General features: G+C 36.9%; 1 protein-coding gene across 7 annotated transcripts in view; it reads left to right on the forward strand.

Annotated features, from left to right (window-relative positions):
• ROS1 (ROS proto-oncogene 1, receptor tyrosine kinase) overlaps positions 1-24,760 on the forward strand; it is a 128,755-nt gene extending 103,995 nt beyond the window's left edge. For 5 of the 7 annotated variants that reach the window (XM_010349304.3, XM_039467903.2, XM_010349303.3 and 2 more), the window contains 5 exons: positions 3,879-3,976; positions 4,700-4,900; positions 6,067-6,201; positions 13,872-14,032; positions 23,610-24,760. In XM_010349304.3, coding sequence (XP_010347606.2) covers positions 3,879-3,976; positions 4,700-4,900; positions 6,067-6,201; positions 13,872-14,032; positions 23,610-23,920 — 906 coding nt within the window. In that variant the 3' untranslated portion in view covers positions 23,921-24,760. Of the gene's footprint in view, positions 1-3,878; positions 3,977-4,699; positions 4,901-6,066; positions 6,202-9,919; positions 10,180-13,871; positions 14,033-19,547; positions 20,522-23,609 lie in introns of those variants that run through there. The other 2 variants (XR_012517199.1, XM_039467904.2) reach the window with 2 other exon arrangements.
• The last annotated feature ends 1,258 nt before the right edge of the window (positions 24,761-26,018 follow it).

A 26,018-nucleotide genomic window follows, 5' to 3' on the forward strand; every position in this document is an offset into this window, starting at 1 on the left:
TAGATGTGAAAATCTTTCTCAAATGTTCAGTATTCTTGGCTGGTTTCATATTTAATCCTGAGCCTTACAAAATGATGGTCCAAGCAAGCTACATGTCCAGAGAAGCTTCCTTGTGGTGTTAGGTGGAACCCTGCTCTTCCCCTGGGGGTCCTCCAGTGTCAGTAACTGGATCTCTTCCCTGACATACGCCAGTTTAACCTGGGGGGAAATTGCTCATTTCTTCTCTGGGCAGTAAATGCCTGCTACATCCACTCAGGGCGTTTAGAGTGGGCTGGAGGTCTCAAGGCTCAGTATGTGGACTCTCACTTAATTTTAATTCTCCCCATTTCAGTACAGTGCCTCAGTGTGACTGGTAGTATCTCTGAACTTGGAGTTATTTTGGTTCAGATTTCTGTTGTCTGTTTGTTTCCTGTAGACAAAAGACTTCATCTGTGGTAGAGGAATCTATGATTTAGTTAGGTCTTAAATAACCTAAACATTCCTCTTGCTTTCAGTCCTTCTTCTCATCCCTGTGTTCAGGGATGCCTGCTGCCTCCCATTCTCAAGACTTTATGGAGTTCCATAGTGAAAAACAGCTCAATTCTTGCCTCTATTTTCTGTAGGCAGTCAGCTTTCATCTCTCTTGGCTCTGCTAAATTACCATTCCGTTTGCTTTCCCTCTTCTAGAATGCTTTGTCTGCCATGTCAGTTCTCCTGACATTTGATTTGCCCTTGTGAAATTATAAAAACTTTCCCTGCACTGCTATGTTAGTAGGGTTTGGGGAAAGAGTGGAACTAAACATGCACACATTCAATCTCTCATCTGAACAATAAATTTAATCTGTGGATTTTCTTATTTTGTGGTGGGGCTGGGGGTAAGAAAAGAGAAGAGAGGATAAAAAAGGATGGACTGAAAAACACATGGATCTATTTTTTCCAAATCATTTTGATTCATCCAGGATCCTGATGTTTATAAAGATTGCTTCTCAAATGCACTCCAGTTGTTCTGCAGGTTTTCCTGGTGGCTGCCAAAGACAGCTTCCAGGGCTTCGTCTCCATCGCTGCAACCATAGAGATGTCATTAGGTGCTGAGGCAGAATGAGGGCCTGAGGCCTACGGGAGCCACCACAAATGCTCACCCTCAAGCTGAGTTCATGTGAGGCCAGCATCTCTCTACGTGGGATGCTCAGAGGCACCATACCAGAAGAACCAGCAGAAGCCCTTTTCTCTCTCCCTGCATTCAAGGACTGTTTAGTTGGGTTGAATGCCTAAGAATTGACTGCAACTAGGCCCAGAAAGCTTAGTCTAGTCCTTTGCTTTGAGGATTCAGTTTCATCAACAAACGGAATATTTAATCAAAAACTTCCTAAGTCTCCTTGTCACTTTTTTCTTTTTTTTTTTTTGAGACAGAGTCTTGCTTGTACTTCAACTTGCCGAAGTTGAAGTACAGTGGCATGATCTCGGCTAACTGCAACCTCTGCCTCCCAGGTTCAAACAATTCTCCTGCCTCAGCTTCCTGAGAAGCTGGGACTACAGACATATGCTACCATGCCCAGACAATTTTGTGTGTGTGTGTGTGTGTGTGTGTGTGTGTGTGTATATTTATATATATATATTTAGTAGAAGTGAGGTTTCACCGTGTTGGCCAGGCTGGTCTCAAACTCCTGGCCTTAAGTGATCTGCCTGCTTTGGCTCCCCAAACTGCTGAGATTACAGGTATAAGCTAGCACACCTGGCCTTAACTTTTGTTAAAAGGATTGTATTAAGATAGAAAAAATCAAAACAAACAAACAAAAAACTGTCAAATACAAGTATTCAGTAAATATGCTGCCTTCCAGATAAAATTCAGTTCACCAAATTTTTGTTGGGTGTTTACTACACAGCAGTGAAGGATGTGGCTCTTGTAAGGGACTTGCTGCATGGTAGAGATGTTAAGTCACACATAAATAATCCACTTAAAGTAGGAAATAGGTGGACTCATTAGAGTGCAGTGGAGAATATACTGCAGAAGCCCAGAGGAAGGAGACATGATTTTCAACTGAGGAAAGCTGAGGGGCTTCATGGAAGAGGTCTTTTGATTAAGACACAACCAAAGCAGGAAGTAGAAGAGTAGCTGAACTATACTTTCCCACTGAGTTATGAAAGGCTTTGACTAGGGATAGACTGAAATCAAAGTTTAATATGTCTGAAGTGTTTAACAAGAGATAACAGATGGTAAGTCCAGGGTAACATCTACAGTCAAGGAAACCCAACATGGAGTGATGAGGTATCCCAACAGGTTGACACATGGGATATCAGAAGGAAGGAATAGTCAGAGATCCAAGCAGGCATGCAGGCAGGCAGCATTATGAAAATCTGTCAGCAGGGAACAGGGCACTAGCCACCAGAATGAAATTTGGGAGTAAGACCCCAGGCCGAGAGAAAGTCTTCACAGATAGAGTAGCTTTTGCCAAGAGCAGAGGAGGGTTCCATTTACACAGGAACCAGTGAACCATTCAAGACATCCAGCAGACACTCAGATACAGGCAATGAGACAGTGGACCTGAATAATGTTGGAGAGGCATTGATTTGGGAATAAGGTCAGAGCCTAGTTATTAGCTGTAGGTGTGGTTGAGCAGGATCACAGCAATAGTGAGCCCAGAACATCAGGATTCTTCCCAGTTTGGGGGCAAGAGATAAACTTCTCAGGGGAGGTAGGGAGAACAGCACTTAAGAACATTTGTTTTTAAGAAATTGAGGAACTTGGAGGTTGGGAATCATTTGAGATACTCAGCTAAGGCTGCGGATAGAAATCAGGAAACAGGAGGGCATTCCAGGAGAAGAAAATGATAGCAGGAATAAAGAAGACAGGCTGAGAAATGCAGAGTAGGTATAAGGAACTGCAAGTGGGCCAGCGTAACTGAAGCACAGATTGAGAAAGGAGAAACAATCAGAAATTTGTGGACTTGGAGAGAGGCGGGTGCAGCCTGAGGGTGCTGTGGAGGCTATGTTCAGGAATTTATAACAGACTCCACAGGAAGTGGGTCACAACAAAGCAAGCTAATGAAAGCAAAGGAGGCATACATGGGAAATTTTTGAATCTATCAGATTAGGGATGACAAAGGCTTGAACCAGGGTAATTGCAGGGCAATGGTAAGAGACAGACAGTGTAGGAATACAGCTTCAGGGCAGGAACTTTGAATTTTCTCATATGGTACTAATAAAAACTTCGACTGGCTTTTTTTTCACCTAGAAATCATTGCAACCAGTACAGGCTCAAGTGTATATTTGTACTGGCTCTCTTAGATGAGAGGAGTAATTTGGAACCTTGAAATAGGATATTGCTAACAATTTATATGGGGCTTGTATGAGAAACAAGCCCATTGTCATGACTGGCAAAACAGAGTGCCATTGGGTCAGTAATTAAACGAACTAGCACTAAATAAGTGATCATTATTACTACTTATGAGAGCAGTAACTGTTAAGTGCTTGGGTTCTACCAACCATATTATGTAACTTACTTGAGTCTTGCAAGGTCAGTATTATTGCCCATTTTACATATGAGAAATTTGCTTAGTGAGTTAAGTAACTTTAGCAAGTTCACACAACTAGTAAGTAGCAGAACTAGGTTTCACATCTTGATCTGTCTGACCTGACACCTGGAGGTCTCTCTAATGAAAATTCCATATTGCCTCTACTTCCTAAACATAGCCATCATTTACTTATATATATTTGCATAGAAAACACAAGCTTGTTTTCCTCTATGTTTGAATTCTTATAACTATAACTAAAAATCCCTTTAAAGTATCAGATACATACATGTATAAGCATATACATGTATTTACTTATATTCACACATACATGTATATATTTCATGCAAACTAGAAAACCACCTGTAATTTTTTCTTCATTTCTTACAGTTTTATGGTCCTTTGCTCACCTTGGTTGACCTCATAGACCTGTGTGTAGATATTTCAAAAGGCTGTGTCTACTTGGAGCAGATGCACTTCATTCACAGGTACAATCCCCTTCTGGATACAGGGTTATTATGGATATTGGCACAGTAGTTACTTGTAGTGTGGGAAAGCACACATGATAATTAAACATTTTAATTCCTTCAAAATAGCAATAATTTTAATAAAACATCTCTTTTATAAATCATTCTACTATAAAGACACATGCATATGTGTTTATTGCAGCACTATTTGCAATAGTAAAGACTTGTAACCAACCCAAATGCCCATCAGTGATAGACTGGATAAAGATAATGTGGCACATATACACTATGGAATACTATGTAGCCATAAATAACAAAAGAGTTCATATCCTTTGCAGGAACATGGATGAAGCTAGAAACCATTATCTTCAGCAAACTAACACAGGAACAGAAAACCAAACACCCCATGTTTTCACTCATAAATGGGAGTTGAACAATGAGAACACATGGACTCAGGGAGAGGATATCACACACCAGGGCCTGTCATGGGTGGAGGGCAAGGAGAGGGAGAACTTAGGACCAATATCTAATACATGTGGGGCTTTAAATCTAGATGACGGGTTGATAGGTGCAGCAAACTACCATGGCACATGTATACCTATGTAGCAAATATCATGCTCAGCACATGTATCCCAAAACTTAAAGAAAAAAAAAGCCTCTCTTCTTTACAGACCTACTAGGGTTGTCTGTTTGATTTTTGGAATGTTATTGTTATTATTTTATTAAATATAACTTCTGCCATAGGGATCTGGCAGCTCGAAATTGCCTTGTTTCTGTGAAAGACTATACCAGTCCACGGACAGTGAAGATTGGGGACTTTGGACTTGCCAGGGACATCTATAAAAATGATTACTACAGAAAGAGAGGGGAAGGCCTGCTCCCTGTTCGGTGGATGGCTCCAGAAAGTTTGATGGATGGAATCTTCACTACTCACTCTGATGTATGGTAAGTTTAATGAGACACAGAGTAATGCTGACAGAATCATCAGATCTTAGAAGGGATTTTAAAAGGGCATCTAATCTTGCTTTTTTAATGTGAGAAAACAGATGATCAGAGAGATTAAGTGATTTGCCTCAAGCTAAAGTGAGAGTTGGTGGTCATGGTAGGACTATTCCTGGGCCTCAGTAGTTCATGCTTCTCCCTGAATTAGTTTTGTTATGAAATAGATATATTTAATTTAAATATTTTATTACATGCCAAAGTTGAAAAAGTATATGACTAATAGGAATTAGTACTTAGGAATTAATGTCCAAGTGTGTGCCCAAATGACTACTATTTGGGACTGTTTGGTCATTAATTTATTGTAAATTTTAAATCATGGATTTCAAAAAGATCAGGACACTGGGGAGATTTGGACATCTCTTCATTATTTGAATAACACTTCTTATTTTTGTTTGTTGACTCCCAACTTTTGAATGGAACAGCTCAAAATGTAAAGGTTTATTCAATGACTTTTAAGTTGGGCTGGCCCTAGGCAAAATTAGGGATGAAACAAAATGTCTCAGTGCTGCCAATTTTTAGTTATGCCTTCCCTCTCAATGTTTACTGGCACTGTATCACGTGCAAACTTAGGAGGAAAATGCTGAAATGCTTTTGTGCTCACCCTTATGTGTGTCTGCATGTTGATGTTCTGAAAGTCTAAGATAATGGAGACCTAAAGTGGGGTTTCAGACAGGGAGAGTGTGTCTATGAGTGTGTGTATACGTGTATGTATATATGTGTGCATGCATGTGTGTGTGCATGTGTTTCTGTGTGTGCATGCATGTGCCTGTGTGTCTGTTTCTGTGTGTGCATGTGTGTATGTGTGTGTGGATGTGCATATATGTGAGCATGCATATGAGTCTGTGTCTCTGTGTGTGTGCACACATGTGCCTCCTCCAAGCCTTCCTATCACCCTATCACCTTTGAAGTATTTTCTCAAATGCAGTGTCTTGTTCTACTTTTTCTTAAGGTCAGCCTGCTTTTATATCTCCCATTTGCCTTTTATGAGGCCAATAATACCCCAACAAAGTAGATCCTGCTAGCCCCAGGAAAAAATGTTGTTGGAGAAACTACTGTAAACCTGGTGTTTGTAATAAGTATAATTAAAGCAAACCCTCTAATATTCTTAGGTCTTTTGGAATTCTGATTTGGGAGATTTTAACTCTTGGTCATCAGCCTTATCCAGCTCATTCCAATCTTGATGTTTTAAACTATGTGCAAACAGGAGGGAGACTGGAGCCACCAAGAAATTGTCCTGATGATCTGTAAGTTAATTATGTTACCATAAGCACCTCTAAAACAAAAACATGTGCACATACAATCTTTGGTCTCTTGGTATAGCTTGTTAAATTGTTAAAATAAAAATTGGAACTTATATATTTCTATACTCCACATAAATATAAATTCATTGTGTCAGTTTATGAATAGATTATGTTTTCTTTTTATTTGTATATACACATGATATTTCACTGAGAAACAAAATTTTGGAGAGTATAATATATTTATACTTCTGGTTAAGTGAATTCTAATAAATAAAAGCACTCTGTGTGTGTGAGAGAGACAGAGAGAGAGTATACACACACATACACCTTTTATTTTGGGAGATCTGATTTGAATAGTATCTTAATCTACATATTAAAAGATTCTACTAAATAGGAACATATTGTTTAAAAGTTGGATTGCCTTTGTTGATATAGCTGATATTGACTGGTAGGAAATAGTATTACTAAAAGTTATACAGGTTATGATCTGTTTATGAGCTTAAAAAAATGACTAAGTATTGTAACTTCAGTGAATCCTGGCCATTATTGAATTCTAATAGTGATTTCTCAGAAGAGTGAGTGACTTTGAATCAAATTATAAGGAAAAATTTTTATTCTGAGTATTAATCTGCCTCCTTGTGGAAAATCTCAGCAGAAATATTGAGTCTTGACAACTTTTTCCAAGAATTGTCTTATCCAAGAAGTTTCTAAAAGAGCAAAGAAGTATGAACTCTGTACGTGCACTACAGCATGCCAAGGATTTTATGGATTACAGAGGTGTTTAAACCAGGGACCCAGCTCTTCAGCATCTTAGAATGTATTTTGAATGAAAAGACACCCACACGGAGCAGTTGGATGCCAAGCCAACATGTAATAAAGTGCTAAACTGTGTGGTACAGACAAGTGCAAAAGGAATTAGCAGTATGCGGATGCACACCATGGTTGTACTGCCTTGACTATGCTGTGTTATTTAGAGGATTATTCAGACTTGAGCCAAAAGATGATTAAGAGCTGGGCACCTTAGTTGGATGTTGTACTGGTGAATGTTTTTGTGTGATTTAAATCTTCCAGCTAGAAGACGATTAGAATCACTGCTTGTTCTCATTTAGCTTAATAGTCTCCGGGATATTTATAGGAAGATCAGATGCACACACATCTGACCAAATTTGGAAATAGTGCCTAAAAAATGATTCATAATTATTTTGGGGAAAATTATATAAATTAAGGATAATTAATTATACAAAATTTGAATATCTTTCATGTAGGGCTTAAGAAAAAAGACCAGAATACCTAAATACAAAATAAATTTTAACTAAATAATTACAAACTAGTCACTGTTTTGCATCTCTTACATGTCAAACACTCAGAATTTTTGCCAGAATTTCAGTTGCACAAAATTTTCCTAATGCTGTTAGAATGTTATCTGGCTTATTCTACTCTCTCCCCAAGGGTTAACGTGCCTCATCACAATCATGCAATATTTTTGGATAGGCTCCTTAGAAACTGATCACTAAACTATTAATTTTGACTGATACATTTGATGATTTTGTTTGGGGCAGGGTGATTAATAGCAAATTGCTGTATTGTGGAGCAGCAAAATGTAGACATGTTGAACTTTGCTCAATCTAAAGGTATCAAAAATGCAACTAGAAGGAGGAAGAAGTGCTAGAAAAGTATTCCTGATTATGAGTGGAAAAATAAAATATTCTATAGTTTTATCTTAAATAATTTATTGATTGGGTTGCCCTTGTTTTATTAAAAATATAGTTTATTTGAAATGAAAAATTTCCATTGGTGGTTTTGAAGTCCATCTGAACATCATTAATACAAATAAGCCATACAGTGAGCCCTCTAAATGCTGCAGGACTCTGACAAGCCCTGGGAAGGGTTAAAGATCCATTGCCAACCAGGAAAACAAGCTGGGCTAGGAAATGGAGATCTCAGCAATGCCATTCAATCTGGTCATGGCCTTAAGTTGTCATGATAAAGATTAACTACTCTCCTTAGACTACAGAGGGAACTGGTATTTATTTGAAGCAGTTTTCTGAGATCACAGGCCCAGCTTAGGGGTTTGAAAGTCTGCACTGAGCCTTGCTACATCTTCCATTCACTGCTTAAATACTCAGCACCTGGATGCACTCCAGGTCAGGTGAGCCCACAGATAGCTATGCTGTACTCAGCTATTAATGGAATGCTAGGTTCAGAGCATTCCTGCCCTTCTCTCCATAGCCTGGGATGTACGGTAGAAAGCCCAGCCATCAAGATTCTCTTCAGTTTTTAGTTTGCACAACAACTACACCACTCCTGAGAAGAAATAGGATCAAAGGGCAATCTACTTCAAGTGAGAGCTTTTTGGGGTTTTATAACAGATATATTACAGAGGCAACTGGAATTACTGGAGAGTCCCTTGGTTGTAAGAAGCAACCACGGGAGAACACAGAGTTTCACCATCTTATTTTTACATCTTAAAAAATATGTACACCTAGAGACTAATTGGGTGTCTCCAGGTTAGGTATAATGAGTAAGGAAAATCTTAATGTCTGTATTTTATGTACTTTGTATAAATATCTGTAGAAACTTTTTCCTTTAATACTGAAAAACACTATGGCGTTTTCATGTACTAAAATTCAATTGCCTTGTGAATTCAAAGTCTTCAATATTCATAGAGGCTAACACTGGATATAGCCAATGAGTCCTGCGCTATTTTGAAAAAAAAAGTTGAGGAAAAGAGTTGTTAAGGGATTTGCATGGTGAGTGGAGGAATTGGAACCTCTACTTAGTCAAATGAGATACTTCAAGTATAACGAGTATTTTTCTGGAGTCATAACAAACAGCCCAGGTAAATTTTAACAAACTTGAAGGAACTGCAAATTTGTTTAGAGTAATATGTTTGAATATTTGTAACTATAACTTGGTGAAAGCATATACTGCATGATATAGAATGGTGACAAGGGAGTATTTGGAAGGGAAGATCCTCTATGCCAAGATAGTTTTCATTGTTAATTTACTTAAAAGACAAAAGGAATAACCTTTTTAGGATTATTAAAAGCTCTTCATTTCATTCCACTGCCAATTTATTGCTGTTTGAGAACATGAATTTTATTCTTTACTTTTAGATGACTATTTTTATATAGCCCCTCTTTTTTTAGTCCTTATTTATCCCTGGATCATGGAACAGAAATGTTTTATATATTAACAGGTCAAATGTGTTTGTTATCAGAAAATTAAGTAGAGAGTAATGATTGGATTCAACGTCAATTAGAGCCTGCATAAATGAAAAAATTAGGAATTTCTGCTTAAGTGGATTTCACAATTTAAACAAGAGGCTGAACTTTTGGAGACAGAATAAGTGGGTGATATGCAAGTGGCTAGATGGCAGCTATAAGGATGGTTTCTTTCTCCCCCCGCCTTCCTTCTCCCTGACCTCCTCTTCCTTCTTCCTTTTTTTTCTCTCCTAAATAATCTCCATTAAGGATCTTGATTTTTTTTTTTTTTTTTTGCAGAATAAAGCAGGTTACAAATAAGTATGTCAATGGCGATTTTTTGTGAGGGATATATTCCAAGGCCCCCATTGGATGCCTGAAACCAAGAATAATACCTGTATTAGTTTATTCTCACACTGCTTTCAGGAACTGGTAACTTATAAAGAAACTGGGTAATTTATAAAGAGAACTGGGTAATCTATAAAGAAAAGAGGTTTAATTGGCTTGTGGTTTCACAGGCTCTACAGGAAGCATGGCTTGGGAGGCCTCAGGAAACTTACAATCATGGCAGAGGGGGAAGAAGGCACAGTCTTTCACATGGCCAGAACAGGAGGAAGAGAGGGAGCAGGAGGAAGAAAGAAGTAGATGCTACACACTTCCAAACCACCGGATCTCATAAGAACTCTATCACCAAAGCAGCAGTGGACATCTGCCCCCATGATTCAGTCACCTCCCAAGAGGCCCTCCCTTCAACACTGGTGATACAGTTTGACATGAGGTTCGATGGGGACACAGAGCCAAATCATATCAGTACCCAACCTTATATATACTATGTTTTCTTGATCTGACAACCTAGTCAACTAATGAGTAGGTGGCATATACAGCATAGATATGCTGGACAAAGGGATAGTTTCATGTTTCAGGTTCATGTTTCATTACACTATTCAGAATGGAATACAATTTAAAACTTATGAATTGTTTATTTCTGGAATTTTTCATTTAATATTTTTTGGGTGGTTGACCTCAACTGACTGAAACCATAGAAAGCAAAACTGATAAGGAAGGACAACTGTAAAAGCCTCTTAACTGAAATATGATCAACCTTGAGAGATTCTGTCTATGTGCCTTGGCAATATTTTTGAATCACAGCTTTATTTTCAAAAATAAAATGCTTCCTATGGAGAATTATAATACTTCATTTTTTCCTCTCAACTCTGAGGACAACCCTTAGATTAATCATTAAAACTCAGGCCGGGCGCGGTGGCTCAAGCCTGTAATCCCAGCACTTTGGGAGGCCGAGGCGGGTGGATCACGAGGTCGAGAGATCGAGACCATCCTGGTCAACATGGTGAAACCCTGTCTCTACTAAAAATGCAAAAAATTAGCTGGGCATGGTGGCACGTGCCTGTAATCCCAGCTACTCAGGAGGCTGAGGCAGGAGAATTGCCTGAACCCAGGAGGCGGAGGTTGCGGTGAGCCGAGATCGTGCCATTGCACTCCAGCCTGGGTACCAAGAGCGAAACTCCATCTCAAAAAAAAAAAAAAAAAAAAAAAAAATCATTAAAACTCTGTTTTTTAAATTCAGTGATCTGACATTGGTAATAATATCTCATTTCAAAGTCTAATGATCCTTCATTGACATCTTTGTATCATTCCTATTTCTAAATGATACATCTTTGCATCATTCCTATTTCTATAAAAGGTTATAGAGAAATATGTAAAAGATTAGGTTGTCTTTTGGTTATTTCTCAGATATGATTTTCATTTTAAAAAAATAGAGCCAAGTTTGGTATTGTATACACAGTATGTAAATTCTTTGTAATACATGTGAAGTCATCAGTTTAAAACAAAAACATTGAAACAGTCCAGTATTAGTTTTCCCTGATATCATTTATTCTGATACAGAGTATCAACTGTGACCTGAGGTGCTTGTCAAGAAGTGAAATAAATGGAAGTGGAGTTTGCATGCTACATTGGAATGGAATGGAGATTGCATTATAATTCCCAAAATGGATACTGGCTATTTTAAATACAATACCTATAGTAATTTCTGGGCTACTGTTATCTAGTGGTTATAATCTTGTTCTAGCTCCATAGGCATTACCTTAGTCCACACTATCATTATCTCTCACCTAGTCTTCTTTAATAGCTTCCAACCTGCCTCTTTATGACTTATTGTCCACATATCTGCTAGAGTAATCCTTCAAAAAATGTCTGCTTAAAAAATCTTGAAAAGCTTCTCCTTGTAGTGTTGTAAAATCCAACTCCTTTCCTACCCTGTAAGACCTGCATGATCTCGCTTTCCTCCTTTGATCTCATCTCATCCTTTCCCCTCAGTGACTGCACTTTAGCGACACTGGCTTCCTTTCAGGTTCTAAAATGTACCAAGCTCTTTCCAAATTTAGGACTTTACACATGCTTTCCCCACTTGTAGTGTGTTCCCTGACTCCCATCCACACCCTATTCCCATGACTAGCATCTTATTTTCCAACGAAGTTCTTTGGCTTAAATGTCACCTCTTCAGAGGGGCCTTCTGTAAGCAACTTTCCAAAACTGGTTCATGTTTATTAGAATTCATGTTTGTTTTTATTATTACTTTGCAAAAACTTATACTTTGTAATTGTATATTTATTCATATAGTAGTACTAATGTTTTAAGTACCTCCCAATCTGTTTCTTTATCAATTGTCTCTCCCTGATTCTGATCTGCCATATAGCTCCAGCAAGTCAAAAAAGAGAGCAAGTACCTGTTTATAAGAAGTCAGTACACTTGAAAACCAGGTTTGGAATATAGAGAGCATCTATATGCTAAAGATGCTCTCTAAAGTCCTTTGGCTCCTTGTTAACGTTTTAAGTACTAGGTTTAATTGTATGTATAAAAACATACAATTTTATATAAGGTAGTCAAATAAAAAAATGCAGTGGATAGTGTCCTCATTTCTTCCAAGCCCTGAAGAAGTGTAGAAAGAAAGAACTTGACAGAGGTGGGAGGGTGAGATACTGGATATCTGGGTTCAGAAACCTCCTCTGCAGGTTCCAATTAGAAGATATGGGTACCACCAAGGCCAACTGCTCACTCACCCCTAGTTTGGAAGAATTACAAGGAGATCATTGACTGGAGGGCTTTCACTTTTGTGTGAGAGACCCAGCACTTGTACAGACAGGTCTAGCTGATCCTTCCAAACTTCCTTTGTTTCCTGTATTGTGAGCTAGAGATTCTGCCAAGAAGCACCCTGTGGGCATACAGCAGAAATGGGAACGGATTCCCTGGGCCTTGAGAGCATGTGCAGGACTTGAGAGTGTCTGAGAATCCCACAGCTAGAGAGAGACCAGGGTGGACCACTTTAGTGGGGAAACATCAAAAGAATAGGTAAAGAATTCATAGACTATCAATAGGGGCTGCTGCCTAGGCTGGATCAGATCAAACACTCCTTGTTCAATTCTGGATTAGCCACTGAAACTAGCAAAGATCAGGAGAGCACAGTGGGGTTCAAAGGATTCTTCACTGTGCCTCTAGAAGTCACATAAGCCTCATACCCAACCTATATCCTGACACTACCTTAGAAAGGAAGGCAGAGGGAGTGGGGATGGCCTGAAAATAAGAAAGCTTGGGTTACTATCCAGAAAAGATGGAATATTACTTAAACAGATTGCTTAAAATAATGGGACTAAGTTATAAACAACATTGTACTAAATGAAGTTACTTTTCTTCTGCTAAGTAGGGACTCTGAAAAAGACCTAGTTAATTATAAACAACACAAAAGAGTCACAATTTTTCTGCTCATATGAGTTGAGGTGTGATGAATTTTGCCTTTCTCTTATAATTACTATACATACCATCTGTGAGGACGAAAGTCACATGACCATGTCCCTAGCTCCTGATGTACTGCTGGCATAAAGTAAGTGTCCAAAATCTTTGCTGAGTAAATTAATGAATACTACTTAAGAGTGTTGCACAGATATTTCTTGGACAACCATTAAGGAAAAGATAATGTTTAATTAACCAGCTATGAATGTCTGGGAAACTCAACCTCTTACTTAACCTGACTGTATCATGAGCAATAAAAGCACTGGCATAAAATCTGATTTCTGCCTCTGGTTCTGTCACTAAATATCTGTGTGGAATGGAGTAAATCTTCTAAATCTCAGCCTCTTCAACAATTTTTTTAGTTATTACTTTCTTTATGTGTTAAGTAGACATTTTTCAACCATCTACTTATCCATCTATTTATTTGGAATAATAGCTGTTGAAATAATGTCAGCTTTTCAAAAGAAATGTGTTATTTAATAAACATAGTAACATTACAAGCGACTCTTAAATAAGAAACCAAAGCCTTTGTTATGATTTGTTTACATTAATTGTGGAAAACTGGCAATGAATCAAATTCTTTCCTTTCTAAAATGACCCTACCTGGGTTATCAATAATTATATCCAATCACTATTTACTTTTCTATCTTTCTCCATATTTAGGTGGAATTTAATGATCCAGTGCTGGGCCCAAGAACCTGACCAAAGGCCTACTTTTCATAGAATTCAAGACCAACTTCAGTTATTCAGAAATTTTTTCTTAAATAGTATTTATCAGTGCAGAGATGAAGCAAATAATGGAGTCATAAATGAAGGCTTTGAAGGTAAGTTTGATTCTTCAGAATATTCTAGTTTTCTCTCTACTGTGAACTGAACAAGGTTAAAATGGGATGTACACAGAATGCATTTTAGGTTAGGCAGAAAGAATAATATACTGGCGCCTTTGTCATCATAATTAGGTTTTTGTGGCATTCCTCTTGGAAAATTATTTATATTATTAATTGAAAAAATAAAAAATTTTCAATTTTAATTGAAAAACTGAAAAAATAAAGGATACTGCTATGGCCCCTGGATTTATAATCTAAGATAGTAAGGAGGAGAATTAACATGTTAAACTCTATTTTTGCAAGGTCTGTTCTCCTTCTCCTCTCTCCCCACACATCAGTGTGGACCTCAAGTACAATGTTAATTATAGACTCTTTGTTTATGGTACATTATTATCATTGGTCTATGCATGGCTCCTGTTTTGTTTGTTTGTTTAGCCATTTGATCCCAGTATTCCTCACCTCTTCAACGTCCTCCCTCCCCGTCAGGCAACCATTCTAATGTCTTTAGTGCATATCTTTTAATTTGCATGTTTTCCTGAAAAATGTGTATTGCTTTTTATGCATGAATGTGTTTTTTCTTTTTTCATTAAGCACTATGTTTTTAAGATCTATCCATGTTGATAGGTATATTTCTAATCCTTTGCTTCAAACTGATGAGTAATTTTGCTGTAATTATTGTAGTGGATCAGGTCTTGCTAAGATCTAGTCTGATTCTATGACTTTAGTATTTTGGTGATTAAGATAATAATCTTCTGGAAGCATTCTGCTATGATGGACAGACTAAGCCTTTTAGTTGAATGTAAATAGACTTAAACCACAGTAGTCAATTCATTTCTAAAGTCACATTTACTGTATGTATGTCTAATTGGCTGCAGAAAAATTAATTTAAATTATTTCTCTTTCAGTTGATCTAAAACTTCTTGTTATTAAAAGTATTAAAAATAAACAAAGGCCCTTTGCTTATTCAAATGCAGATGTCCTTGCTTACAAACAAAGCTGGCAAGATGGACCACAACTTAGAAACTCTCAGAAATTAAGCTTCTTGCTATTTGCTGTGATTGACTATAAAACTGACAGTGCAGGTGAAACCTTTACCTTGAGAGCTTAGAGAGCTACTAGCACACCCTTGATTAAAGAATGGTCCTCTTCTATCAGGGAAGGTCATCCTCTTCAACCCATTTTTCAACTTGAGGAGGGCTACATGTGGAATAGTGGAGGAAGGGGACACTTGTGTAGCCAGGTGAATCAACCCTGGTGATCAGTGGGTGGCAGATGTTGAAGCCAGATTACCCTCACATGAGACCTTCACCTTGAGTGATGTACCTGACTAATAGCAGATGTAACAAAGAAGCCCATGGACAGAAATCTACTTGTATATGCTTCTTACTACATATTTTGGGTGACTTTGGGTCCATTATATGAACATAAAAGTCCGATCATGTAACTTCTTTAACACTATCTGCTTAGCGACAGATTGGAAAGGTCTGCACATGCCTTGACCATGTGTCATAACTCTCATTAGAGTAAACCTTGTGCATAGTCTCACATTGTTTCTACTCACTATCATCATGGACAGAACTGATTCTAAGAATGCCAATGGCAGAACACTTGGGACTTCTAGTATTTTCATTGTTTCGGGTCTTACATTTAAGCCTTTCATCTATCTTGAGTTAATTTTTTTATATGGTGAGAGATAAGAGTCCAGTTTCATTCTTCTGCAAATAGCAATCCAATTTTTCCAGCACTATTTATTGAAAGGTGTGTTTTTCTCCCCAGTGTGTGTTCTTGTTGACTTTGCCGAAGATCAGTTGGCTGTACATATGTGACTTTATTTCTAGATTCTGTATTCTGTTCCATTAAATTATGTTTATTTTTATACTAGTTACCATGCTGTTTGATTACTATAGCCTTGTAGTATTTTGAAAAATTTTTTCATTTTTAACTTTTGTGGGTACATAGTAGATATATATATTTATCGGGTACATGATATGTTTTGATACAGGCATGTAATGTGGAATAATCACATTATGGAGAATGGAGTATCTGCTCCCTCAAGCATTTATTCTTTGGGTTACAAACCAACTTTTCACTTTCAGTTATTTTAAAATGTACGATTAAATTATTATTGACTATAGTTATCCTACTATACTATCAAATATTAAGCCTTATTCATTCTTTCTATTTTTTGTACCCAATAACCATCCCCACCTCCCCTACCCAGTCCCTTGCTACCCTTTCCAGCTTCTGGTAACCATCCTTCTACTCTCTGTCTCCATGGGTTCAATCATTTTGATATTTTTATTTCACAAATAAGTAAGAACATGAGATGTTTATCTTTCTATGCCTGGCTTATTTTACTTAACATAATGATCTCCAGTTCCATCCATATTCTTGCAAATGAAAGGATCCCATTCTTTTTATGGCTGAATAGTACTCCACTGTGCTATATGTATATACCACATTTTCTTTATCCATTTATTTTTTATTTATTTATTTATTTTTAAGACAGAGTCTCACTCTGTTGCTCAGGCTGGAGAGCAATGGCATGATTTCAGCTCACTCTAACCTCTTCCTTTCAGTTTCAAATGATTCTAATGCCTTGGCATTCTGAGTAGCTGGGACTACAGGCAAATGCCACCATGCCTGGCTAATTTTTATTTTTATTTTTATTTTTTATTTTTTTTATTTATTTTTTTTTTTAGTAGAGACCAGGTTTCACCATGTTGGCCAGGCTTGTCTGGAACTCCTGACCTCAAGTGATCCACCCACCTGAGTCTCCCAAAATGCTGGGATTACAGGCGTGAGCCACTGTGCCCTGTCTATCCATTTATCTGCAAATGGACACTTACGTTGCTTCCAAATCTTAGCTATTGTAAACAGTCCTGCAATAAATATAGGCACGCAGATATCTATTTGATGTACTGATTTCTTTTCTTTTGGGCACATGCCCAGCAGTGATATTGTTGAATCAAATGGTAGCTCTGTTTTCAGTTTTTTGAGGAACCTCCAAACTGTTCTCCATAGTGATTGTACTAATTTACATTCCCACCAACAGTGTATGAGGGTTCCCTTTCTCCACATCCTTACTGGCATTTGTTATTGCCTCTCTTTTCAATGTAAGCCATTTTAACCTGACTGAGACAATAACTCAATGTAGTTTTGGTTTGCATTTATCTGATGATCAGTGATGTTGAGCATTTTTTGACATGCCTGTTTGCCATTTGTATTTCTTTTTATTAGAAATATCTATTCAAATATTTTGCCCATTTTTTGATCAGACTATTAGCTTCTTTCCTATTCAGTTATTTGAGCTCCTTATGTATTCTGGTGGTTAACCCTTGTCAGATGGGTAGTTTGCAAGTATTTTCTTACATTCTGTGGCTTGTCCCTCACTTTGTTAATTATTTCCTTCACCGTGCAGAAGCTTTTAAAATTTGATGTGATCCCATTTGTCTATTTTTGCTTTGATTGCCTGTATTTGTGGGATATTACTCAAGAAATTTTTGCCCCAATTGATATCCTGGAGATTTTACCCCGGGTTTTCTTGTAGTAGTTTTATGGTTTGAAGTCTTAGATTTAAATCTTTAATCCATTTTTATTTGACTTTTATGATGTAGAGAGATAGGGATCTAGTTTTATTCTTCTGCATGTGGATATCCAGTTTTACCAGCAGTATTTATTGAAAAGATTGTCTTTTCCCAAGTATATGTTCTTGCCATGTTTGTAAAAAATGAATTCACTGTAGGTGTGTGAATTTATTTCTGTGTTCTGTATTCTGTTCTTTTTTGTGGATGAATAGTATTCAATTGTATATATGTATTGTTGGTCTACATGTTGGTTTTCATGCCAGTACCATGTTGTTTTGGTTACTATAGGTCTGTAGTATAATTTGAATCTCGTAATGTGATTCTTTCAGTTTTGTTCCTTTTGCTCAGGATAGCTTTGGCTATTCATTAACTGAGTCTTTTGTGGTTCTATATAAAGTTTAGGATTTTTTTTTCTATTTCTGTGAAGAATGTCATTGATATTTTTATAGGGATTGCATTGAATCTGTAGATTACTTTGAGTAGCATGGTCATTTTAACAATATTGATTCTTCCAATCCTTGAGCATGGAATAGTCTTCCATTTGCTTGTGCCTCCTGTAATTCCTTTCATCAGTGTTTTGTTGTTTCCCTTGTAGAGAATTTTCATTTCCTTGGTTAATATATTCCTAGTATTTCATTCTTTTTGTGGCTCTTGTAAGTGGCATTGCCTTCTTGATTTAATTCTCAGCTACATTATTGTTGGTATATAGAAATGCACTGCACTTTCGTACAATAATTTTTTTGTCCTGAAACTTTATTGGATTTATTTATCAAATCTCAGAGTTTTTTGGTGGAATCTTTAGATTTTTCTAGATATAAGATCATATAATCTGTGAATGTCTTTTGTTAGATGCCCTTTTGTTTTCTTTCCCCTGCCTGGTTGCTCTGGCTGGGACTTACAGTACTATGTTGAATAAGAGTGGTGAAAGGGGACATTCTTATCTTGTTGCCATTATTAGAGATGATGTCTTCAAATTTTCCCCATTTATTACAATGTTGGTTGTGAATTTTTCATATATAGCCTTTATTACTTTGAGATATGTTCCTTCTATGCCTAGTTTGTGGAGAGCTTTATTATGAGAGCTTTTATTATAAGAGCTTTTATTATTAGAAAGGATGCTAAATTTTATCAAATGCTTTTTCTGCATCTGCTGATATGTTCATATGGTTTTTGTCTTTCATTCTGTTGATGTAAGGGATCATGTATATTCAACATATACACATATGTTGAACTATCCCTACATCCCTGGGAAAAATCTTACTTGATCATAGTATAGTCTCTTTTTCGTGTGCTCTTGGATTTGGCTTACCAGTATTTTGTGGAGAATTTTTGCATCTGTGTTCATCAGGGATATTAGCATGCTCTTATCATTCAAATCAACAAATAAGGCTCAGATTTTTTTGACTGCTGAGGCTCAAATGTTTTTGATTTAATTTTATAGACTTTATTAATTAAATACAATCATGAACTTTTTAAAAGTTTAAAAGTAATTTTTATGCTATTTTACACCAATCATAAAAATGACTCCTGATTCTTTTCTGTTTTCCTTGTAACTTTTCCAGTAATTAATCTCAGTAACTGTTCTTGCTGTATTATTTTATAACTGTGTCTACATTTTAAAGATCTTTATTGTAAAAGTAATTCATGTTTATTGTAAAAAATATAAAATTATTTAAGCAGTGTAAAAAGTAAGTTTCCTAATTCATCTCTATCTCACTCCCCAGTGTTAGCCACAGATAAAGATTTGGTTATATACTTGCAAATATTGTATATACTATCCAGATTCAGAGATTAAATTTAGGTAATCTAAAGGAACTGATGAGCTGTAGATTCTCTAGTAGTTTCTCCAGCATTTTAAAAAATTACAAATAGGCTTTTAAAAAAAATTTGGTGAGAAGATGATTTTGTATGATATCTTCTGCCAGAATTCAGGAGAATAAGCATTCTATGTTGTTATTGAGAGGAAATCCATGTTCTGTGGGAGTCCAGAGGAAGGATGCCAAGTCCACACTATGGCAGATGGTGAGTCAAGAAAGGCCGTGGGGAGGAGATTACATCTAAGCTGAGACCCACTTAGAAGCAGAGGTATGAGAAAAAGAAGCTAAGGCATCCTGTCTATTTCAGGAGAGAAGGGGCAGCATGTAAAAAGGCAGGGAATAATAGAGAATGAAGTATTCCCAGAACTGCATATAGTTTATTATGCATAATGGTAGAATGTGGGAAGTGGTAAAATTGGAGGGTTACTGTTCACACTGATCAAAGTAAGGAATGAAAAGTAATGAAAACTGAATTAATGAATGGTAACAGTTTTAGAGAGAAGAAAAGAGAGTCCAGAGTTACCATAGAAGTAAATGCTATCAGACTTGGCAGCTAAGTGGATGAAAAAGGAGAAAGTTTGTAAAAAACCAATGCTATTGCTGGAGATGAGAAACATAGGAAGAGGAACAGTTTGCATGAGTTTGGTTTGAGTTGGCTGTTGCATATCTAGGTAGAGAAGTCCAGGACACAGTCATGACATGGGTTCATACTCAGTTGAAATGTCTGTCCTGTAAGTGTAGATTGTTGAAGTCCTGGGTGCAGATGAGGTCATTAAATTAGAGTATATGAAATAAGGAGAGAGTGACAAGTATGTGGACCCCAGAGAGCAGCCAGTTTATGAGGGGCTTACAAAGATGGTAGACATGGGGAGGAGCAGCCAGAAAGGGAAGAGGAAAGTCTTAGGGAGGGTTGTTATGGAAACCCAGAGGAGAGAGGCTTTCAAAGATGGGAGTGACCAAATGCTGCAGAGAGGTAAAGCAATCCAGAGGCTTGCACAGATGTTACAGTTTACTTGTATTTTAAAATTCAACTGTTTGCTCATGGAATCCTTTTCTTCTAATGTATAAAGACATATTATAAAAGTCACAGAGGCTGCCATAATGGGTGTTAGCAAGCCTGGGAGCTTACCTTTACTTTAGATTTTATTAGAAGTCTCACAGACCCTTGAGAAAATCTTTTCAGCATTTTGCATTGCCTAGTTCATCTATGAGGCTGCAATAGGTAATAAACAATGCTCACACTCAATATAAAGAATAAAATACCACCATGAAAGGCTTTTAATTAGAATTACTATTCTAATTTTATTTTAGTACTTTTCTAAGTTACACTCACTCTGCTCTGTAGGTTACCTCATTAAATCTTTACAACAGCCTTACGAAGTGGGAATTATTATTATCACCATTTTACAGATGAGAAAACAGGTTTGGTAACTTGCTCATAATAATACTGCTGAAATAGGGATAGAGTCTGTCTCCATTGTTGAGCCTTTCCTCTAAGCCTTCACAAAGCCGTGGCTGTGGTAAGGAAATGACCCACACAATCTCCCCAGTTATGTTGTCAATAGTGTTCTGCACATCTAGGTATAATGAAAGAAATGATTACTTATAACCTGCTAGAAAATATACACGATCTTTTTTGGTTATACCAAATCTATTTAGGTACCAGGTTGTTGACGGAAAGAATTAAAATTCTAAATAATATTCATAACAATAGAGAAGCAAACAAATATTCAAAGTAATGATGCAGGAAAAATTTAACAGGGAATATCATCAAACTATTATAATTTAAAAAGCAACAGGCATTTCTGGGCCATGACAGAAATATAATTTTAGGAAAAGAGAAATCGTTATTCTGCTATTTACAAGGAAAGTAAATCCTGAAGGTAAGGAAAGAAAAGAGATGTGGAAATCACTAACTTGTTAAATGAGATTGTGACTGCACAAGAGAGGCAGGGAAGAGAGAAGAAATTGAACTAAAGGCAAAATTTGCATATCTGCAAAGGATAAAAATAATGGAATAGACCCTTCAAGCCAAGCCTAAACTTAATTACTTTTTCAATGAAAGAGAATGTGTTTAATAATAGTATACTGCTTTGCAGACTGGTGGGCATATTTGGCAAAGCAATAAAATGACTGTCTTCATTGTTGTTGGAGATATATAAGAAGATAAGAAAAACATTTGGAAGGACTTTTAAAGTAAAAAAGTGGGGGCCCTCAGGATAACAAGGAACAATCATACCATGCCTATCCTATGGTCCTACTGACCTAATGGGGTGGAAAGGGGATAGAGAGAGAAGATTAGTAACATATCTGGGCATCTAGTAAAAATATCCCAGTGACTTCATCCAAACATTTGTGTAAACATCACCTCATCAGTCCCAGAGAGTTCTACAGGAAACAAATCTAAATGCTCCTCTGCTGTTCTAAACATAGCCAGTCAGCCGGCATATGTCTAGTCTGTAAATACCCCTTCTTACTTGGAAGTCTTTATTTTAATATTTCTCTCTTAAAGAGGTTGCTGAGTGCATGCTATCTTTGTTCAGGATATCTGCTTTAAGGTCTACCCATAGACTACTTATTAAATAATTTTTAAAAACCAACAAACAAAACAACCTATCTCTACTATTGCAGTCTCTTGTAAGCTCTTTATGCAACAAGAAGATGTACTAATTGCTGAAACCTTGCCAGGGTCAAGTTACTAAATATTGCTACAAGTACTATAAACCAATAAAGTAGTTAGCTAATGATTTTTCTTTGACACATGGCAACAGAATTTCAAAAAGAATTTATTTGCCTCATATATAATATTATTTTTCACACAACTCAACAAGCAAAAAAGTTTAAAAAATTAAAACCATATTTTGGTAGGAAGTTTTCCAATATGCTGTTTCATGGATTAAAGGTATGACAATGAAATAGCTTATATGAGTAGGTAGACCACATTGTAGATTTAAGTTTTTGTTGAAATTCTAAATTTTCCTTTAACCTGACTTATTTAAATCTGTTAAGAACATCCTAATTTCCCCAATTATCAGACTACTGGACTACTTAAGTATCTTGTTTTTTCCCTAACATTTAAAAATTTTTTACATTGCTATTATTACATATACCAAGTTATTCTTATGGGTGTCCTAATTGCTATTTGTGCATATTGGCAATAATCATAACAGTTGAATAACTTCCACAGGTGTTCAATAACCCTGATACTAATCAAACTTGGCATCTGATAAAGTATTTTCTATTCGGGAGTTAATTTTGCAACACGTCTAACTATTCACGTGTTTTGTAATATGCTATAATGATGTTTGAACAATGAAGAGAAAAATGAGATGATACCACCAAAGAGACTGCGAGCTTTGCTATCTTGTTCTTCAGCAATTTGGAAGATCTAGAAAAAGGAAATGCACGCCTAATGATCTGGGGAGAAGGGATGTGGTCCATATGCTCTTACAAAATAAGCTTTGTAGTTCAGATGTTAAACGTAATAAATAGGTAGATCCATTAAATTTTTATTGGGAAAAATAGGTACAGTTTTACCTCCTGTAGTCTTCTGAAATCATTTTATTTTCCCCATATTTCAATTTAAGTTCATTACAAATAAATCAAACCTGGGTATGTGTTGGGGTGAATGTAGAGGCAATATTGTTTTCTTCATTGGTATATCCATTGATAACTAGAACACAGGCTTGGAATGTAGCAGTCATCAGTAAATATTATATTGAGCAATTAATTTAGCAAAATTTCTAAATCTAGAAAAATCAGTCGTTAAAAGTAGATATTTCAGTTGCTGTGGAGGTATAAAAGAGTAAACACTTTAGACGAAAAGGGCCCTCTTAGGGCCAATTAAATCCTATCACAAAGACCATGACCTGCTCCACTTGTTAAGGCAGAGTTAATCACCCCTATACTCCTACTACATTTAAAAATATTCCTTTATTAAAGTACATGTCACCTTCTATAGTAATTGGTCTGCTTCCCTACTAGACTAGCAGCTGCAAGGATAAGAAGCGTGTTTTATTTATCTCTATATTTCCCATACTTAGGAGTCTTCACAAATGTTTGCTGAACAAGTGTATAAGGTTGGTGTTGCTATAATTCTGATGTAGCTTGTATATTATTACAAATAAAAAATTAAATAGATGTTAAAATAACAGTCATATTTTTTCACAGGTGATGATGGCAATGTGATTTGTTTGAATTCAGATGACATTATGCCAGTTGCTTTGATGGAAACCAAGAACAGAGAAGGGTTAAACTATATGGTACTTGCTACAGAATGCAGCCAAGGTGAAGAAAAGTCTGAGGGTCCCCTAGGCTCCCAGGAATCTGAATCTTGTGGTCTGAGGAAAGAAGAGAAGGAACCACATGCAGACAAAGATTTCTGCCAAGAAAAACAAGTGGCTTACTGCCCTCCTGGCAAGCCCGAAGGCCTGAACTATGCCTGTCTCACTCACAGTGGATATGGAGATGGGTCTGATTAACAGCGTCATTTGGGAAATACAGAGTTGAGATAAACACTCTCATTCAGTAGTTACTGAAAGAAAACTCCACAAGAATGATAAATGCCATTATGCTCTATGACTCTAAATAAACAGTGCAACGTTCCTGAGTTCTAATCTTGGTTCTGAGTGCCATTTGGTTTCAGTTGTAGCAATCCCCATACCAGCTGCCTGACTTTCAGTAGAATTATGAGATGAACACTAAGCAAGTGGAAAGCTTAGGAAGACTCAGTAGTCTGGAAGGGAAACACTGCTTTCCCTCTCCCTTGAGGTGCTTTAGGCTGTTACCCACCTTTCAGTTTGGACTGTAATATAAATATCCTGGCCACATGTTTGTAAACAGAATAGGTATGTTCAGGGATCTGAAGAAGAGGCTAAGTAGTAGGCTCAGGGGGTTGACTGAACTACAAGTAATCTCAATTGGGACAGAGGAAATGAAAAATAACTCAACACATACAGAAGAAACCAGCACCTGTGACATGGGAAATCACTTGGAAAGTTATTACTGCAATGTCATATGTTATCTTTAATCACTACTGTAAAATATTTTGTATTTTGGAGGCTTACAGCAGTAGATTCAGTCATATTGAAAATAAGACTATGAAGATCTCTAAGTCCTGAAGTTTTGCATTCTGCAATCTTTGAGTTGTATAAAAATCACTCTGACTTATGTGGTATTATGGAAATTATCTAGCATAAAGATTGCTATTTACCATATCTGTTTTATATATAAAATACTTAAGATTACATTTTGTATCAAATTATGCTTAAAATAAATATAAATGATTATACAATATTAATTCAAGCTGTGTGATTTTTAGCAACCACATGAAAAAATAAACACTGAAATGAGAACTGTTACAAAAAAACTCTTCAGAGAAAACTTTAATTTAAAAACAAAATATATATTTTGCAGTTGTCTATTTAAATCTTAAAACCACAATTGCTCTAACAGCAACACCAGTGAAGCCATTCTCTGTGTTATTCAGTTAGCAACACCCGTGAAGCCATTCTCTGTTTTATTAAGTTGCTGTGCTCAGGAAGTTTGCTAGATATAGAGAAGAACATTTTGATTATAGCAGTTGCTAAAATCTGCCTTGGAAAAGAATCATGTAAGCACTTTCACCTTGGATAATTTAGTTAATATTATAATTTGCCTACTACCTGAGAGCCTGCACAGATGATCAGCAAGGAATACAGAGAAGTAAATGTGTTAGTTCTATGGTGAACAGCCCCCAAGTTAAGGCCCAGGATTTGTGGTCACTCGGCCACATCTGATATTCTGCTGAATAATGCAGGATATTTTGTCTCTGATCTTCTCATCCTCTAATGGGCATTTGCTATTCTTTTTGTTATGCCATGATATGAAGCCCCTTCCTGTGCTGGGTAAATCCTCTGCCTTTATAATCTGGGTGGGAACTGTGTTCCATTCACTTTCCTGGCATTTCTTGCAGCAAGGAAGCAGGCATTATGACCCAGGCCTCACCACTGAGACTCATCCACCGACTTGCCCCAGGCTTCTAATTGAGACCTAGGGATGCAAAGAATCAGAGACCATGGCAAGTCTTCTCTGGGGATGATGCCAACTGCAATAGTCTGTGTATTAGACCATTTTCCTAATGCTAGGAAGAAATATCTGAGACTGGGTAATTTATAAAGAAAAAGAGGTTTAATAAACTCACAGTTCCACATGGTTGGTGAGACCTCACAATCATGGTGGAAGATGAAGGAGGAGTAAAGGCCTATCTTCATGGCAGCATACAAGAGAGTATGTGCAGGGGAACTGCCCCTTATAAAACCGGCAGATTTCCTGAGACTTATTCACTATCACAAGAACAGCACAGGAAAACCCACCCCCATAATTCAATTACCTCCTACTGGGTCCCTCTCACAACACCTGGAGATTATGGCAGCTACAATTCAAGATGAGATTTGGGTGGGGACACAGCCAAAACATATCAGTCTGGCTCCTGGCACAAAGGAGTTAGTGGTGCTAGAAGTGGTATCTAGAGTCCAAGGCTAGGAGAGTCAGCAGAGCTAGTCTGGAGGCTGGTGCCTCTGATAGCTTGGGCAGCCAGGC

The sequence above is a fragment of the Saimiri boliviensis genome, chromosome 4 (genome assembly GCF_048565385.1).
Source record: "Saimiri boliviensis isolate mSaiBol1 chromosome 4, mSaiBol1.pri, whole genome shotgun sequence".
Taxonomy (NCBI): domain Eukaryota; kingdom Metazoa; phylum Chordata; class Mammalia; order Primates; family Cebidae; genus Saimiri; species Saimiri boliviensis.